The sequence below is a fragment of the Falco cherrug genome, chromosome 4, assembly GCF_023634085.1.
Source record: "Falco cherrug isolate bFalChe1 chromosome 4, bFalChe1.pri, whole genome shotgun sequence".
Classification (NCBI taxonomy): domain Eukaryota; kingdom Metazoa; phylum Chordata; class Aves; order Falconiformes; family Falconidae; genus Falco; species Falco cherrug.
In genome coordinates, this window is record NC_073700.1 from 67,234,832 (window position 1) to 67,252,877 (window position 18,046).

The 18,046-nt window shown below is 37.5% G+C and overlaps 1 protein-coding gene across 14 annotated transcripts in view; it reads right to left on the reverse strand.

The window, feature by feature from the left end:
- The window catches only part of SVIL (supervillin), a 142,411-nt gene that overhangs the window by 11,350 nt on the left and 113,015 nt on the right, over positions 1 to 18,046 (reverse strand). For 12 of the 14 annotated variants that reach the window (XR_008732107.1, XM_055709484.1, XM_055709485.1 and 9 more), the window contains 12 exons: positions 11,207 to 11,357; positions 8,432 to 8,521; positions 8,263 to 8,349; positions 7,026 to 7,203; positions 6,571 to 6,743; positions 5,169 to 5,324; positions 4,304 to 4,440; positions 3,641 to 3,788; positions 3,356 to 3,501; positions 2,305 to 2,480; positions 2,059 to 2,203; positions 1,458 to 1,734 (listed from right to left, as the gene is read on the reverse strand). Coding sequence is in view for 13 of the 14 variants with exons in the window: in XM_055709484.1 (XP_055565459.1) it covers positions 1,458 to 1,734; positions 2,059 to 2,203; positions 2,305 to 2,480; positions 3,356 to 3,501; positions 3,641 to 3,788; positions 4,304 to 4,440; positions 5,169 to 5,324; positions 6,571 to 6,743; positions 7,026 to 7,203; positions 8,263 to 8,349; positions 8,432 to 8,521; positions 11,207 to 11,357 (1,864 nt within the window). In the remaining variant the exon portion in view is untranslated. The remainder of the gene's footprint in view (positions 1 to 1,457; positions 1,735 to 2,058; positions 2,204 to 2,304; positions 2,481 to 3,355; positions 3,502 to 3,640; positions 3,789 to 4,303; positions 4,441 to 5,168; positions 5,325 to 6,570; positions 6,744 to 7,025; positions 7,204 to 8,262; positions 8,350 to 8,431; positions 8,522 to 11,206; positions 11,358 to 18,046) is intronic. The other 2 variants (XM_055709478.1, XM_055709491.1) reach the window with 1 other exon arrangement.

The following is an 18,046-nucleotide window of genomic DNA, read 5'->3' on the forward strand; positions in this document are numbered from 1 at the left end:
AAACAGCAACAGTTGAGAAAGCTACAGGCATAAAAGAAAAATATTTCGTGGTAAAGTGATACTAGAAAGGAAAACTACAAGAACAGCAGAACACCAAAGCAGTACTTTGCAGTCATAAAAAGTTAGGATTAGGTAAGCTTTATTTTTTTTTTTTTTAATTAACTCAGTATTTCATGTTGGTCTGGAAAGTGGGATAGGAGAAAACTTCTTTTCTTGAAATATCATTATTTAGTTGTTATGTTAAGCAAATAATGTTTACAGCAACTGAAGTTCAACAATACAACCAGTTATGGAATATTTTACTCTTTCTAGTGAATACTGAATAAACAGATATAATTAAATCAAAGATTAAAAAAGCTTTAAACCAGATTCTTAAATAAAATATTAAAATTGCTGCCTTGATTTCAGCGGAGCTGAGCAGCATCCAACTGAAATATTTGAGAGAAAGCATCCTGGTCTTTTTAAGTTGAGAATATTCAAACCACTATGCACTTCTAAAATTTATGGTTTTCACTTTTATTTGTACATTCAGTCCATAAAAGTACCACCTCCTACTCTGTTTTGGAGTGACAGAATATAATGTCATTTATTTGAATTAGGAGTCTGTTTACAGTTCAGTATTAGTGTTTATCCACTTCTCCCAAGACTCAGAAGCTTTTGTATTTTTCTTGGATTTCCCAGTATCTGAACTTAACAGTCCTGAATAAGACCTACCTACAGTTTTTGGCTAAAAGCCTGAAGCTGCATAGTTGTTATACTGCTTTCAACCAATTTTAATATTTTCCTATTTGGAACAATCATTTTTAAACTATTTCTATTTTACTTACCACAAAAACCACCTATCCTTATTTCAGTGCCAGAAGGGATAGTTCCAGCGAGCATACTGAGCTGACTGATTCTCAACATTTACATGCTGCTCCCAGGCTCTTTGTCAGAACACTGCTAAAGTTTTCCACTTGAGACTGAAACCCATAGCAAACAGTTTCCAGAAACAGCTAAAAGGACAGCAAGGGCAGTGAGTTGGCAAGGGCTTTTCCTGTCATTGTTACTGTTCTCCATTACCCAGCACAGGCTTTCCCTGTTGCTAAGCCTACCTCTCTTGCAAGACATTAGTCCATCTGCCTAGTTATTTTGGTGTTAAGCTGTGGGCAGAATTCTGGCTTAATGAGCTGTCCTGTGAACGTGTACAACACCACTGTTGAGTAAAAGCAGAGATGGACAGTATTACATTTGATGTATGAAAAATAAGTACAGCTTTTTTTTTAATGCCTTCTTCTAAACAAAATAAAGGAAGAAGCTCTACTTCCTAATGGCCTGGGAAGGCTAAATTAGCATTCCTAATCTTTAAAACATTTTTACATCTAAGGAAGTTTAGGTCTGGATCTCACCATGTACAGCAGCAGTTTTAGCTGCACTTCACCTTGTTTCAGCAGGATGAAATGGAATTGTTCACTAACCTGTAGTGCTCACCATGTACTTCCACTTCACCACATATGTGTCCCCTTCGTGGAACTGCCCTATGCTTTGCTTAGGCAGTCTACTATAATCAAATTCCAGGATGTGCCAGACATCCACAGATGCCGTGATAATCTCAAACTGCCTCCCATCTTCTCCTTCTACAAGTCCATAGCCCCGGCCAATATTCATTCCATCCAAGACTGTGCCTACAGTCGTTGGGGGCACAGCTACCATTAGCATGACATCATACGGTTTAGAGTCAGATCTGGATTCTTCCTGTCAAAAAACACAGAAGAGATTTCTTTGAGCATAGCTTTTTTCCTCTTACCCCACAGTTCCAGTCAAACTGCATATTTCATTACTTTAATATCTTGTCATCATTTGATGCTCTGTCAAAGCCACCTTGGCAGTATTCATTGAGTTGCTTGGCACTAACATAAAGCAACTATGTGGGTTCACTGTAGGTGGTGATATTCTGATCCCTAGGTCAAGGCCTGCAAGATAAAGAAAGTGCTCTGGATCCTTGAGAACAAGCATCCCTGGCTTCCATCCCAGCTAGGTCATCTAGTTTGAAATATCTAGCATGCTTATTATATGCACCTTCTGGTGAAGGGATTCACTAGAATTCTTCTCATTGTGTTTCTTCAGCTCTGTCCAATCAAGAAATTTTTCTTTGAACAGTATGGTCTCATTATGTTCTGTGAGTCTGCCAAACACAGCCCAGTCTGGGCGTCCTTGTCCCTTCCTGTACAAGGGAATAAAAAAAAACAGAATCAAATTAAACAATGTGAAATAAGGACAAGAAAACTAAGTATCTGCAGTGAGACTAAACTCGAGTTTTAATACCTGGGTATGAGGGGATTGCATTCCCCTGGGTCCAGAGGATTTATGTCACAATTGGAGTAGTCAAAGGTGCCATTCCACAAGTGTTTTGCCAGCTGGAATGCCACCTTTCTTTGTGCCAAAGTAACTTCCTTTCCATGCCATACATATACTTCACTGCCAAAATCAAACACCAGCACCTAAAAACCAAACCAAACCAAATAAATAATCTACTATTAGGTTAGGTGGTACCCTGATCCTCCAGTTTTCTAGTGCTGCAAGCTGACAGCGCGTTTAACACAAACTCCTCCAAATATCGAAGTTTCTGCAGTGGCATTAACAACTAGCACTGCAACGCAAGTAAGGCCAGGGTAGCGGTGCGCTCTGTGATGTCCAGTGGTTGAGGATAACTGGAAGCAAGTACAGGGAATGCTATGAGGTCTATCTTTTGGTGGTAGCTAAGTCACTAGCAGATTAGAGAGCTCTTGTTACTAAAAACCTGCTTTTGTTGCAGGACTGATTGCTGTCCAGTTACAGCAGCTTTCACTGACATTTAGACCTATGCTTCATCCTGCAGCTTGGGAAGGCTGACAGAATATACAGTGTGGGTAACTGGCTCAGCAAACAGGCAGCAACTTGAATACTTCCAAGAAAATGCATCATGTCTTTATTTTGGAAATCTGCTCCCATTCCTACTTAGATGGGTGAAATGGTTGTTCAAAAGGGAAAAGTGCTAAGGCTAGAAATAAAAATGCTCGAAAGGGAAAACAGGTTTGTATTTTGTTTTGTTTTTCCGAGGTGCTACCTGTTTTGCACTTCATGACTTTGGAATGAGCCACTATTGACAAAAAGATTTACACTTCCTAAACCAGTATTTCACTTCGAAGATAACACGATTAATTTCTTGAGACCTGCAACACACTCTAGACAGCAAAGTGTTTAGAAGCTCTTAAGAAACACAGAGAACCTCTGTGTCAGTGTCAGTGAGCCTCTACATGAGGATTTTCAGTTACTGAAAGTCATTATCAGCTGTATGTTCCTGCACTTACCACAGGAGCAGTAAGTGGCACGATACCTCTTTTGGTTGGAGCAGGGTACATTTTGGCACCTTTCCCCAGTAGTCATCCTCGGGAATGAGTTTATCTTCTACAAGGCGGTAAATGCAATTTGTTTCTATTATTGCAGCTTCATACATTTCATCTTCTTCAGGACTTCCAGCCACTTAAGGAAAAAAGATTGTAAAAAATAATTAAAAATAATTAACATCCAACTATCTTTAGTAAAGAGAACCGACTAATTTACTAATTTAACTAATTTACTATGGTCAAACATCAGATACTGTAACTGTAAGAATGCTTACATTGGTAATTTGTCTGTCCACCAAGGAGCTTCCAGAAGTCTTTAGCTGCATGGGTATGGGTATTTATTCCTTCTTCTATAGTCTGTATATAAGAAGCTCTACAGCCAAGTTCCCTCTTTGTCTGAATTAAAGTTGCAAGTTCTGAAGCCTAAGAGATTAACAGTTACCTGAACAGGATTGCTTAAATCTTTGGAATATTTGTGCATATCTTTTTCAGTGAGAAGGCAAAAGTAGATAGGATATCACAGAGCAATCAGCAGCAGAAACAGTTATTATTCGTTGCACTAAATAAACAGACACTAGAGAAAATGTTACAGAAATACATTAATTCTTTCATTTGCCTTAAAACAAGACTTGATCTTAATGAACATGGGAATAAAAAGGACATCCTGCAATTCAGTCTATTTTTTGTTTGAGTGCAAATCTGTTTCCTGAGGATATCCTCTTTATTCTTGCAGCTTCACAACCTACACACTCCTATGTCAGCTTTCATTCAGTGCACAGGCTAAAACATATTTATAGAAATTCTGTATATCTACCTGTCACTGACTATCTGTTACATGCTACTTTTTGAAACAACTGGCACCAAGGCTCAACTGCATCAGAGACATACGCTGCGAGAGTTCTAAAAATAAATACTAAAAAACCCCAACTAGTACTAACCTTTGCTTTTTCTATGACATTTGCAAACTCGCCTACCCACAAGAAACACAAATGTGGAGTTAATAACAGGAAACAGTCTCCGCTGTTCAGTGATGAGGCCCTTGGTTCAACTAATCTTGTTTGAACATGTCTTCTTCCTAAAGAGAAAACAAAGCTAATTACATTCCTTTGACTACTGTTATCAAATGCCAAGATCTAATTTGTTTTGAATGAAATACAAACAATCCCAGCACGTTTCACAAAATATATGGAAACACACTGTTAAAGAAGAATTAAAAGACTACTACTGTGGAAAAAGGGTTTACTCACAGGAAACAAAAAAATGTTACCTCCTACCAACTAATATTTCTATTATTTCCCGTCCTTGCTTTAACAAATTCATGTCCTTCTGGAAAGAAATTAATTAAATAAATGGCAGACAGCAGCCAAATTCTAGAATCCTTTACATTTGCTTAAGTAAAGTTATAGCACAGTTTCTGTAGGCAGTAAAAAGTTTTAAGAATTTTACTTTGCGAAAAAAGTAGCTATTATTTTGCACAATCAGATATATTACTATGCAATGTAATGGGAAATGGGCAAGAATACTGTCACGCCACTTCCAAGTTACTCTGAGCACTGGAAGAACAGGACAGTTCAAAAATTTCCACAGGAGATGGCTAGAATTCCTGCAATATTCTGTTTCCTCCTTGCACGCACACCAGTGGCCACAATGCAAACCTATCTGTAAGGTTTTGCATTTCTCATAGTTTTCATTCCTTTAGGTTTTGGACGTAAATCTCAAGCTGGAGATCTAGAACTTAGTAGTGACTCTTTCATGTTACAATCAGCCTATTATGTATAGAAAGTAAAAGCAGTTCCAGCATACCTTTAATTTGCAACAGCATTAGCTTCTTGTATGGCACAGCACTGTTATTAGAATTTTGTTCTGTTAGATTAACACTCCGCAGGCTAACGTTGCTGAAGTTCTCTTTGCTTGCCAAGCCAGCAAGTGCTACTTCTGAGAAATTGGAGTTTGTAGACACTTGTACATAAAAAGAAGTTGGAGAAATAACACACACACACACACACAAAAAAGAAGAGGACAAAATTATATGAAGAAAATTGGCTGTTGCATTAAAAAAATAATTTCCTTCCAATATTTCCAGTTTTTCTCCTTCTTGATAGCAACAGCAAAACCAGGTTGAACTCAGATTAACTGCTAGCCCAAAATCTTTGTGGGTTTCATAGTACCTAAGTTTCTAAGTATCATCCAAGAGTAAACTGTCTGTCAGAATTATGTTATTTGGCAAAAGTACCAGCTTCGCTAGGAAACATGTCTTACCCAATGTTTTGTGAAGTACTCTGTAGATCTTCAATGCCTTATAATTGATTAATGATAAAAGACAGCAGAGTAGCCAAGGCTAATTAACTAAAATCCCCTTCAAATTTGTCTCAGGCAGTGTAATGCAACAGCCATTTACATTTTAAAGTCTTAGCCATGTTTTACTGTAAACTTAAAGCTTAAATTCTTGGCTATTTTTGCTTATTTCTCAACCAAAGACAAAGGATATTATGAATTTATAACTTGGGGAAATGCTTCTCATTGAATGTCAACAAAGTATTACACATATAATTAGTGTAGCTTTCATCAGTACAGGCAAGTTTTAAAGACGATTCCTCTTTGTTCAAATGTAGTAAGGAAAACTTGTACCCAAAATAGTAAAAGTGGCTTGACAAACCTTTAAATAGATTTTACAATAACGTCTTTTGTTGTCTGTCTGCTTGTCAGGGGAAAGCAACATGAAGTAAAAAACAAATGATGCTTTATGGAAATTAATCTTTCAGAGACAAGAGGGCTAATTCCAGTTTCTGAAAAAAAACCAGGACCCAAAACTGTGCCAGTGTACCTGAACAAAAGTTTATCTACTCTTGCCAGCTCTCCCTCCCCGCACCGCATAACATTAGATCTGCTTTCCTGGATCTCCTGTCCTTGCCCTGCAGGCACAGTGGCACTCTCTCTCATTCTCTGTGCAGGGGGACTGTGCTAAAAATAAATCTATGTACAGGAGGTGGCTGTAGGTAGGTTTCCCGCAGGAAGTCACATATGCACTTCTCTCCAGACCACCTAGACAGTCTACATTCAACCTTATACCTCAATCAATTTATTGCCTCTCAGACAATATGTTCCATTACTTCAGTTGTGGGGTTTGTGTTTACATTTTTTCTTTTGTTTAGTTTTTAATTAAAAAAGCAAGATATGTCTTGTACAAATCAGCCTGTTAGCCTACTTTTTTCTATTTTCATTCGCTTTGATTCCATGAAGGCAACATTCAGTCTTTGTTCTGTATATTCATGAAGAATATCTTCTCTTGCTGCCAGCATTTTCAGGGGGTTTCTTGAGGACTGGACTCTACGCGTAGGCCTAACTGCACGTTTGTGCTCTGCTACAGAAGATATTAACCTGAAAAACAAGCAGTGTTTATAATCATCAGTTAATTTTCCTAGTCAAAATCATCTAATAACAATAGATTTGATTTGATTTTGGGGGTGACATTTGCTACGAAATCAGGATCAGTTCCTTGATTCAGGAAGAAGAGTAATTTCAGAAATGTGTAGAAGAAATGAACATGCCCCATACTAAGATACCTCCAAGATGACTTAAAGCTGTACATTTTGCTACTGCCCTTCTATCTGCATTATAAAACAATGGGAGTGGCGGGGGAGGGGGGGGGGAAGTTCTTACTTCGGTGCATAAGGATCAAAGATAGCATCAAAGTCCTCATCAAGGTCCAAAGGCACTGAGGAGGAAGGGAAATCCACATGGCGATAAAATTTGGAAAATGTTTCATCGTCATCCAGCTTCATCACCTCTTTCACAGATTTTCCTGTAACTGTCAGCACTGTCTCTTGCATCCCAGCAACTGCAGGAAAAAAAACCCTCACACCATGAAAATGTCATACTAGAATTTCTAACTCTAGAACAGGTAAACATGGCTTGTTTGGTAGTTGTTGGGGTGGGTTTTTTGGAGTAGGGATGGTGTTTTGTTTTTTGTTTCTTTTTTTAAACTGATGGAATTTGAAGGAGAGATAGTAGAAAAGTCTGTTGGAAAAGAATGATAGAAACAGTGTAACTGCTACTCATATGCAATAGTCTTTATTGCAAAATGGTTGAGAAATATGGCTGAATAAAGATCGGTACTATCAAAAATGAGTTATTTTGGTAGGATGATATAAGCATTTTATAGCCTTGTATATCCCATCTTGCCTCCAACCACATCATTCCTTCCTATGAAAAGATCTACTAGAACTAGAAGTGGAAATGTCACTACTTCGGATTAGCGAGTACGGCACAATCATTATTGCATGCTACTGCCTCCTCTGCTGAAATGTGAATATGTTTGTTTATTGTATTTGACACTCTGCAAATTACAAAAGGATTTTTGCCTTACAAATGGAGGACAGCCATATGAGATGGAAACACCAGAGAACTCCAGACAGCTTCATAGGTAGCCAACAAGCTGTACAAGGACGTTGTATGAGCTGCTACAGAGAGTCCGTTTTCAAAAAAAGCATGAAGATGAATGAATTGTGCTTGGGAGCAGCTTAGCATCCTATCTTGATATTAATAAGATTAAACCACATTTAAAGCTGTTTCACTGTATATGGCAATATAGTTCAGACTGCTGTGTGGTTTTGAGAAATTCTGCTCTCAAGAAGAACATGTACATTGCATGCAGAGAAAGAATAAAGTTACTTTGACATTTGCAATTTATTCTATTGTATATTTGTAATACTGAGCATAAGGCTTTTTTGTTAAAATTTAGCAAAGACTGAATCACAAAAAAGCACGATTAGTCAGTGCAGTCTGAAGAAAGAAATCTTCAGTTTGTGTTAGCAGGTATTTTAACTAAGAGGTACTTTAAGTGATTTATTGAAGCTGGAGAGTGTATACATTGCCACCTTTGGTAACTCATACCAACCTTTGTTATTCAGCCTTCCCAAGAATGACTCCAACTTGTCAAGCTTCATATCTGATTCCAATTGCATATCAGGCCTGGCTTCAATTTCTAAGCAAACCAGAAATTAAAACTTGTTAATTGATAGAAAGTAAAAATGCCTGAACATACTTCAGCCATTTTTATTCTTTACCTTCCAAGGGCTTTGTAACTGGAGTGGTAGATTTATGCCGGTTACTGAAAGGTGATGCTACTGGTGTTAGCGCACTTGGAGAAGCCAGGCCTACAAAAGAACACAGAACATAGGAAATGCAGTTCTAGATCAGCCTACGTTTCCAACAAAGATGACAGGCAAAGCTATTTAGGGAAAGCAGACAAGCCTGGCCACTTCCTGCAGTCCCTCATACTTCCCCAGCCTCAACAACTGTCGTATGAGGTATGGCAGAGTATACTGCCCTGCCTGCTTCTTAAATAAACAGCAGCTTCAGATTGTGAATGTCTCATTCACAAGAACAAAGCTTTGTTTCCAAGTGTCTGTAAGCAAACTAACAAAAGATACCTACTTTCTCTTGAATACAGTAATTTTGATTGTTTTCAAGGTAGCAGCAGTTTATTTGGTCTACATTTTGGACTCCAGTTCTACCACAAGCCACATTTTAAAAACATGAAACTGTTTTGAACAAAAAGATACAGTTAGCAGGGAACTACCAAGATCTTGCTTGGTACCTTACCACCACGACCCTTACCCCCCTTATTATTTTAAACCTGTCTCTACTAATAAACGTAGTAGGATGCATCTGACCTGTGAATGCTGTCTCTGGATTAAGCAGTGATTCTTGGGCCCTGTTGCATTTTTAAGAACATGTGGAAATGGAAGTAGAAATAGAAGTTGGATTCCCGACCATATCAAGCACTACTCCCTCCTTTTGTTGTATTCTTCTCCCTCCTTCTCAGCGACTATCATAAAGCAGTTCATTCTGGACCCAGTGGATAAAATGATTTTTTGTTTAGTTCTTTTCATGTGAATCTACATTGCTCCACTAGGAGAAATGGAACTCTCAGATTCATGTTTTTTATTAGGTAGAGAAGCATACTGAAGCAAGGAATTACATCTATTACCTCTTGTTGCCTAGACTTTCAGTAAATAGGGAAAATGGCATCCAAACTTTCCTGTAGTATTTATTTTCCAATTAGCCATAGCTTAGTAATTACTGAGACACATAAGTTGAAGCCTTTTGTTATTTTGATCAGATTAAACCAATACTGTGATGGGATAATATATACTAACCATGTCTCCGCTATCTTTACTGCAAGTCCTAGCAAGCCATAATTATCTAACACCAAGATAGATTTAGAATATAATTGAGTAGCTTTCCACATACACTCTTCTTTCCTGTTACCTAAGAGACTCAAAATTCCAGCAGTTTTTAAGTCAACTAGTAAAGCCTTCATCAAGACATAACTGAGAGGACACAGCTCTTAAGCAGCTCTCCCAGGACTTAACCCACAAGACCACCCTAAGAACCGCTTCAGATGTTAGTAAAGGATCAACTTCCAATTAAGACTGAAAAATTTTCAGCAATAAGAAACAATTAAAATACAGCTTCTGTGCACATGTATATATCAAAGATTTAACTTTGCATTGCTTTCTCATCATCATCATCTCTTAAAAACTCACTGCGATAATTTATTCTTTTAGGCAACAAAACCAGCACACATCTGAATAAAATCATACTTGGGCTACTTTTATTGATGCCACTGTCACTGGATTACAGTGAATGATTGCAGCACCTAAAGAGATCCTTTCAAGGTATCTTTCTTTTCTTATTAAGAGCAGCAAATGCTATCACCTTCTATTACTTTCCAAAGACCAATCTACGTAGTAAAAAAAAAATAATAAAATCTCAAAAAGCAGTCTGTGGACAACATCTTTTCTTGGTGACCCTCCAAAATAGGAGGTCTTTTAAACACTGACCACAGGCATTTCTAGCAGCGCAACAATGTAAGCAGCAGCTAAAATCAGTTACTAATAGATGTAATTTGTAGTACCGTTTATTTATTTATCTGCCAACAGAATGTGGCTTGGATTGCAAATGGAGTTACTCCCTGTTGAAACACTGCTCTCACCCGACAATGATTTTTTTTTTTTTTTTGGTGGTTGTCATTTAAGTCAAGGTTCATGGTTGTTGTGTTTAATAATCAAGTTCTTCTCACAAAACAAAATTTAGTATTCAATAACCACAAAGAGATCAGTTTAGGTGTCTTCTTCCCAAAGCTATCATCTTCCCAGGCACACTGCATGAACAGCTGTATTTCTACCATGTATAGACTTCAGAGACTCCTGTCCACTTCAGAAGAATGATTTAATCTGGAAACAGTGACTGAATTTGAGATCTCAAAAATGTTAACATTGCTCCCTTGTCATTTCTACTCCCTGGTTCCATGCCGAAATCTGTTCAGTGATTTCTTCAGCCAAACACAACACTGCAAGTTGTTGCCCAAAACAGCATCCATAAAAATAACATGTGTTTGCTACATATTCCCAGTGATTCTAGGAGTGGGGGAAGTGCCAGCAACAGCAACAACTAGATTTCACAACTTTTCCCTAGACAGTGCACCTGGGTTTTGAAAGGAAGAATAAATAAGAAAGAATAATCCAACTGTGCCCTCTGGGTTGTACCAGAAGGAAAACCAAAACATACAACTGTTCAAGTGATGGACTACCACCAGTCAGGCAGAGCCCAGTAACAACTGGATGGTAGTGCAACAGTGCAGAACAAAACAGATCAATACCAAACAGCCACAAGAAGCAAGAGTGAACAGCCTCATGGCATGATATTCAGTTGAAGACAAACAGTCCTCCTCTTGCTAAACATGGATACTGTTTCGGCATAGCTTTAGCTTGACTTTATTTTGACTAGACAGATAAGCAGTGGCTTACTTATATTGGGATCGTTTGATCACTGACCTTTTTTTACCATTCGGCCAGCTACAGTGAACTGTGTGGAATCATTGGCTGCTCCTTTACCCTTGGATTTCCAGGCCTCTTCTCGAGCTGTAATCAGGTGTTTCCTTTCTTCAATGGTCATTTGACTCTCCTGGTTATCTGCCGTTCTCTGCTTTTTGGGGGGAAGAGAGAAAGATGTTTAAAAACAGATAAGCTGACCAGGATATAGCTGAACACTGGCTTAACATTTCAACTGCCAGCTGTAGAGGGAAGAGAACAGGAGAACAAGCTACTGAAGTCAAGTCACAGACACAGCTTTGTGACCCTGACATGCTTCATTGCCTTACTGCCCCACTACACTGTGAAGATAAGGTTTTGTTCTACGCTCTTTGACCTTTTCTGGAAACTACCAGCCAAGGCAAATGGCATCCCTCTAAGCAAAGCAAAACATTTACTCTGTGTATGATACAATCTTCCAGACCTTGTTCTTTTGAAGCATGACTTGCTACAACAGTGAGATCACTAAACTGACTTTTCAGCTTATGTTTTCAAGTGTACAAATCTGCAGGTGGCACAGAGAATAACAATGAAGTACTGCAACTTCAGCTGGTGATTTTTGTTTTTCTTTTAGGTCACTCGCAGCTTTTCTTGCTTGCTTTAGATGTTAGGAGCCAACAGCTTGAATAAGTAGAAGCAGCTAGGAGCACTATCTTAGTGCCCTCCTAACACAAAAGATTGACGACAGGACATTAAGTAGGGAAGAAACTGAATTTACATACTCTGCTGGAGCTAAGTCAGGCCAAAGAAATACGGCTTCAATGCACTTATCTTAAAAAAACTAGCAACATTTCAGGGATTATACTGCATAGAAATCAAGCATAAAAGTATTTTCAGTGCATGGGAGTCAATTCTAGAATTACTTTGAAGTTGTGTGCTATTTGTCATTTTTCTTTACAACCTAGCTGCTAGAATTGAAAAACCACATGAAAATCTAAAGCTTTAGCACAGCTCTAGCTCATACAACCAGAGTAGAAATGAAGAAGTACGCAAAAACTTGTGAACATAAAGTAAACACTCTTCTCCTTTCAAGAGACAAGGAAGAGATAGAAACCCAGATATTCTTATTTATTATTTTCTTAAAATCGACTAAATAAATCAGTCACTTTATATTAAAACTATTGTGGCTGCAGGGGACACACTGAAATAAGAGATTTCATAGCTTTCAGCATTTACCAGGAGCATTATTCAGCCAGGACAGTAAAGACAAGAAGTGGCTTGTATAAGGACTAGGACACGAGAGCCCTCCACTCCTTCCCCTAGTTCTATGCATCTCTGCAGCCTTCTGCAGTAACACTTGCCGTCAAGTTATTAGGAAAGATAGCTGGGCAGCCAGATACAATGACTGCAAGTCATGATAATCAAGATAAAAACGTCTGATTTTTCCCTAGAACAATGAAACATTCACTAGAAATAACAAGATGCAAATCTATTCAGTATTGCTTTGTTGGCTGTAAAAGCCTCTGAATGCTTTAAGGAACAACACTGCAAGTAATCTCTGTTCACTTCCCCCAGTCTCTGCCCTTCCAGCATCAGCACGGCCACCCCTGGGATGAACAGCTGGTAATAAAAAACCCACAGCAACATACTAAAGGAGATCTGGGCAGGAAATTAATAAATACCTAATGAAACCACAAACAAAATTTCATATACAAAAACTTTTAATTTAGTGAGGATGCAGACTTCCATTACAATATGAGGGGAAGTAACAAACAGGGAGGAAGAAGTGGAATCATATGGATTCTTTCATATGTTTTGGTTGGTTGGTCGGTTTTGGTTTTTTTAAGTGACAAGGGGCTTAATTTTGAATTTTGTCTCCAGTGAATACCTGAAGCTTCTGAGTCTGCAGAGCTACTGGAAATTCTGAAAACACAGACCTGGAAAGCTTGTGTGTTAATCACTACACATAAATTTTAAGAAAGATCATGAGTAATTCTGGAGCTGTGTCAAAGGACAAAAGAGAGTAGCTGTCTAACAGCAGAAACAAGTATTTTTTAAAATGGAAGATTTCAACCTGATCTATTGGGCAAAACATCTTTGGAGTTCCTACCAAAAAAAAAAATAAATCAGACTGGATGTATATGTTACAAAACTTGGAGCAATTCCATATTAGATCTCTTCCTAACACATGAATACTCACAGCTTTGTCTGTTAATGAACAAATGAACTAAAAAAATGATAAACTGAATTGACATCAAGCAATCTCTAACCCCTTTAATTTGCCATAACAATACTGATGAAAAACAAAAGTATCTGTGATCATTAAAAGAAAGAATAAGTTTCTATAGCTGGAAAACTAACATAAGCCAATGCAATTATCAAAAGAAATTTCACGAAAAATACACCTGGTAATTGGGAGTAGTTTAGAAAGCTTTTGCAAATATCAAATGGCAGCATTTATGGAGGAATGAGTTGGTCAAGGCACATTCCAGTTGTGAGAAAACATGGCAAGAAAGGTAAAACTCAACAAGCTTTTAATTGCAAATTTTACTTCCAGTTTGAAAAAAAAAAGTAGATATATCTCAAAGAGGAATAAATCTCAAATACACAACTGTGACATTTTGATAAGGGGAGCTAAAGACCCCAATAAAAACAAGAATTGATGTATCAAGAATAAATAAAAGCTTAGGAAGACAACAGCTCCAATGCATTTTTTTTCCATTAAAGAAAAAAGGTGGTTAAATTCAACGAAATATCCCAATTTATTATGAAAAATACTTCTGTGTGTTCATTGATATCTCTTTTTTCAGACAAACAATAAATTCCTAAAATGAAGTGAAACAGAAGAAGGATCAGAAGAACTGGCATCCAACAATGTGAAATGAGTAGAATAGGAGATGCCCCAAACATGAGCAGTGAATTTAAAAAAAAATTTTAAACCTTTGAAAATGGGAAAATGCATAGGACTGATAAAAGCTCAGATGAGGACAATATTTAGAAGAAGTAAAACTAAAGCATTTAAGTACAGGTCATACAAGCTGTGTGTTGTTCCAGACACTCATGGAAAGACTGCTGTAAGACAATCAATGAAGAATCAAAGCACAGGAGTGTAATTAATGCCATTCTGCATGGCATTATGGAAAATAGGTTTAATCAAAATGGTAAGTTTGATGAGATCAATTATGATTAAATATGTTAACACAGTTACCTCTGATTTCTTTAATATATTTGACTTAATCTCAGATGACATTCTGAGGTTTTTTTGAGCAATATAAAAATACCAGTGCAGCTTACAGGCTGCAAACTAGTTAATTGAAAAAAAATTTCTAAACAGAAAACAGCCATGCAGTGATCTCATTCATCCCAACTTCGATCAAAATGTTTTCATGCACGTGGAAAAAAACACATAGTTCTGCTAAGAAGAGACCCTCAGGATGACACCAACATACAGACGAGTGATGAAGGTAAAGGTAAAGGAGAAATAATCACATAACGGGTAAAAAAAAAAAAAGGGTATCAGAAAAATCTCGTACACCAGGGTTTTAAGAGAAATGTTATTTGAGAAGGGAAATAAGCAAAACCCAGCTGGTTCAGAAGACAGATGAGAAAAATTCCCCTGCAACAGTTGTTCTCAACAAATAACCTGTACTGCAATAGCTTCTCCATTTCCTGCCTCTACACTTCTATCCAGGATGCTGACGATTTTGCAAGGTTTCAGGAAAGGGCTAAAATATCCACCCCAGATTAAGTCAGATGAATATTTATTTCTGCTGAAGAGGGTTGAGAGTTAAGTTTTACCCAAGAGTAATTACACATTAATTACTTAATATTGCAGTGAATTGTCTTTATTTTTTCTAAACTGTATGCAGTTTAGAATAAAGACTGCCTATTTTTTTAAATATCTGTTTTTAAGTCTGAGAAGGAGTTACAGACATGATGTAATCCCTGTTTCTGACTGTTCTTGCTTTTCCCCAACTTTTGGCTAGAATGGATGATGAAATGTTTATTTCTAGCACAACAACACATTTTTTGAGGGTATGCACATGCGCTCCGCTGCTTTTGCAGCACCCGTTCAAGCTAAGGAAGGGCCCATATCTAGGCAGCATTCCATTTTGTACCCTACAATTTTCCAGTCCAAGCAGTGTCCTCTTTACATCACAAGAGCACAACTGAGATTCGTCTGTTAGCATGCTGCTTTGTTGTCTGGGGTTTTGTCTTTTTTAAATGCAAGAAATAAGAGAATTCATGGTTTTCTATGTTGAAGATCAAGACTGGCCCTACCTGGGGGAGTCCAAACCAAGAATGAACAGAAAAAGTATACTTTGCAAAAGGGAGATCCATTTAAAACCAATGTTATGAATTATATAAAAGAAGAATGCAGAAAGTATCTATTCACTTTTTAATACAACCAACTTTTCTAGTTTAGGCTCCCATGACAAAAAAAGCACAAGAAGAATCCAACAGTTGTACAAGTATAGAAAAGTTTCTGCATTGTTCTCCTCTGCAACTTTATATGGGTCTTATTTTAAGGAGAAAACTCAAAAGCAAATGCACGGCTTTCTGTTCAAAAGCAGTTTCAACAAAATAGAACATATTCAACTCGTGTTTCCTGCAAACAACAAAACGATTAATTGTGCCAGAAAAAACCCAAACAAATCTGTATGCACCTTGAAACTATACCAGAAAGAAGCAGCCTTCTAAGAGGGCAGGCTGTAGCTCACCATGATCGATAGAAAGGTGAACACTTTTTGGGCATTCCTCTTTTAAAACGTATGGGCCCACTGAAGGACCTCTTCTACTGGAGGTGCATTATGTTATTAAGACTATATATTTACCTTCTTGATACATAGAGCTTGAACTCTGTCACAACAAAATGAATAGGTTATCTTGGGTAAATAGTAATAAAGCTATATTAAATCCAGAGCTTACAGAGAAGAGGTAACACTAATGTATTTCAGTGACTACCCCCAAATTTAATTTTTAAATAAAAAAAAAAAAAAATCAGAGTAAAAAATCATCCTCAAAAACAGCTATGAAAGTGAATGTGGAAATGGTAAGCAGTAGTCAAAATTTTAACCACAGTTCCAGTAGCCTCTACCATAATCATCATCCCCTGTTTCAGCAGTGAATACCTGCCCCTTGGATGCACTGCCATTATGCATGCTGGTCAGAATGCTCCCCACATGCGATGTACACCGTGTTTTGTGGGGGAATGAAGAACCTAATGGATTCCTTGGAGTAGTACAACCACAGACCTGAGCTGGGAGGTAAGGGACAAGGAAGTGTAACAAAGCAGAATTAGATTTGCATAGATCTGTTGAGACCTTCCAGTGAACTCTCCTCGTTTTCTCATGTTTTTCTTCAACTTGCTCCTGCCTTTGCTATTTTTACCTCTGATCATGTGAAACAGGCACTGTTTGCTCAGATCAAGATCCAGTATTCTACTCCTGCTCAAAGACAATTATTTTATGTAGCTCTAGCTGAAGAAAGTTTATATTTACCATTATCTATTAATTCTCCATAAGTAAGTCTTTCAAGTTGCTTATGACAGAATTGCAGAGGTATGGACATGATTTTGAGCAACGCTTCACAAGTTTCTCTTAACATTTACTGGAACAGCAGCAGAAGTCTATTCCCAAGCAAACACAAAGTTAACTCTGTTGCCACAAGTTGCTTTGGGAAAGTGCATTTTAAATCTGAATGTAGTTTTCTGTCTTACTCCTCCCTTCAATAACTAAATAGGAAGTTTATACAGCATTTCACCTTCTACCTCCAAAGATGACGTCCATCAGAAATCAGAGAGCTTAATTCTTTCAAACTAGTACTACAGACCAGGGGGTGTGGTGGCAGGGTGGCGGAGGGAGGGAGAGGGGAGCAGGAAGACAGGACAGTCAGAGCATAGAAGCAGGACAGGCGAAGGCAAAAAACCTTTAGACAGGTACTAGGGAAAAGCCCTATAGGAAAGTCACCTCTGAACAAAAGCAGCTTATTTTATAAAGTCAATAAATCAGATGATTTTATGTGTTATGTTGTATATGCACATTACTTACAGAGAAGTCAGGGTACACAGCATTTATTCTAATATAAATGCTGTGCAGTTACATATTGCTCCTTTTATATACCCGTTTTAACAACTTCCAAGTTTTCAGTGTTATAATGAATGCAATAATGTCTCCTTCATTGACTTTATCATGTATATAGTCTTAACAGATACAGAATTTTTAGAAAAGAAACACTAGCAGAATGTCTATTGAAGTGTACACAGCATACTGACATAATACTATGTTTCTTTAAAGCAGCATTTACTAAGATGGTTAATCAGATAAGAGGATTATTAATTTCCTATGTAAAAAAACCCCAAACCCAACAAACTGCCAAAATGTGCTTACTTGGAATTGTTGAGCATTTAAATTGTGCACACTTTTGCTCACCTGATTAATAGGTAGAAAAGGATGAAATTTATGGAGAGCAGGTATAACAGGAGAATAAGTAGAAGCATATACAGGTTCCTATGACAAGGACAGAAGCAAAGCAAAGGGATTAGAAAAGAATCGAACTATCAGAAATGGAGATGGAGGGAAATAACTCATCTTCCCCTAATTTCTTAAAATGAGGTAAATCAGAGTTTTTTAATCTTCTAGAGATGTTTTCCCTATAGGAAAGCCAGAGATCAAAAATGTTGTCTTAATACAACAGCATGTTTACCGAAGCAATTTCATGCAGGAATTAAACAAGTTAGTAACAATACCACTATGACTCAACACAGAACAAAACAGCACACCCAGAAGATCCACTTTTTGTATGCTGGCAGTTTTTATGTGCCTGTTTTCATGCACCATTACGTTGATGAACATGTCCACCACA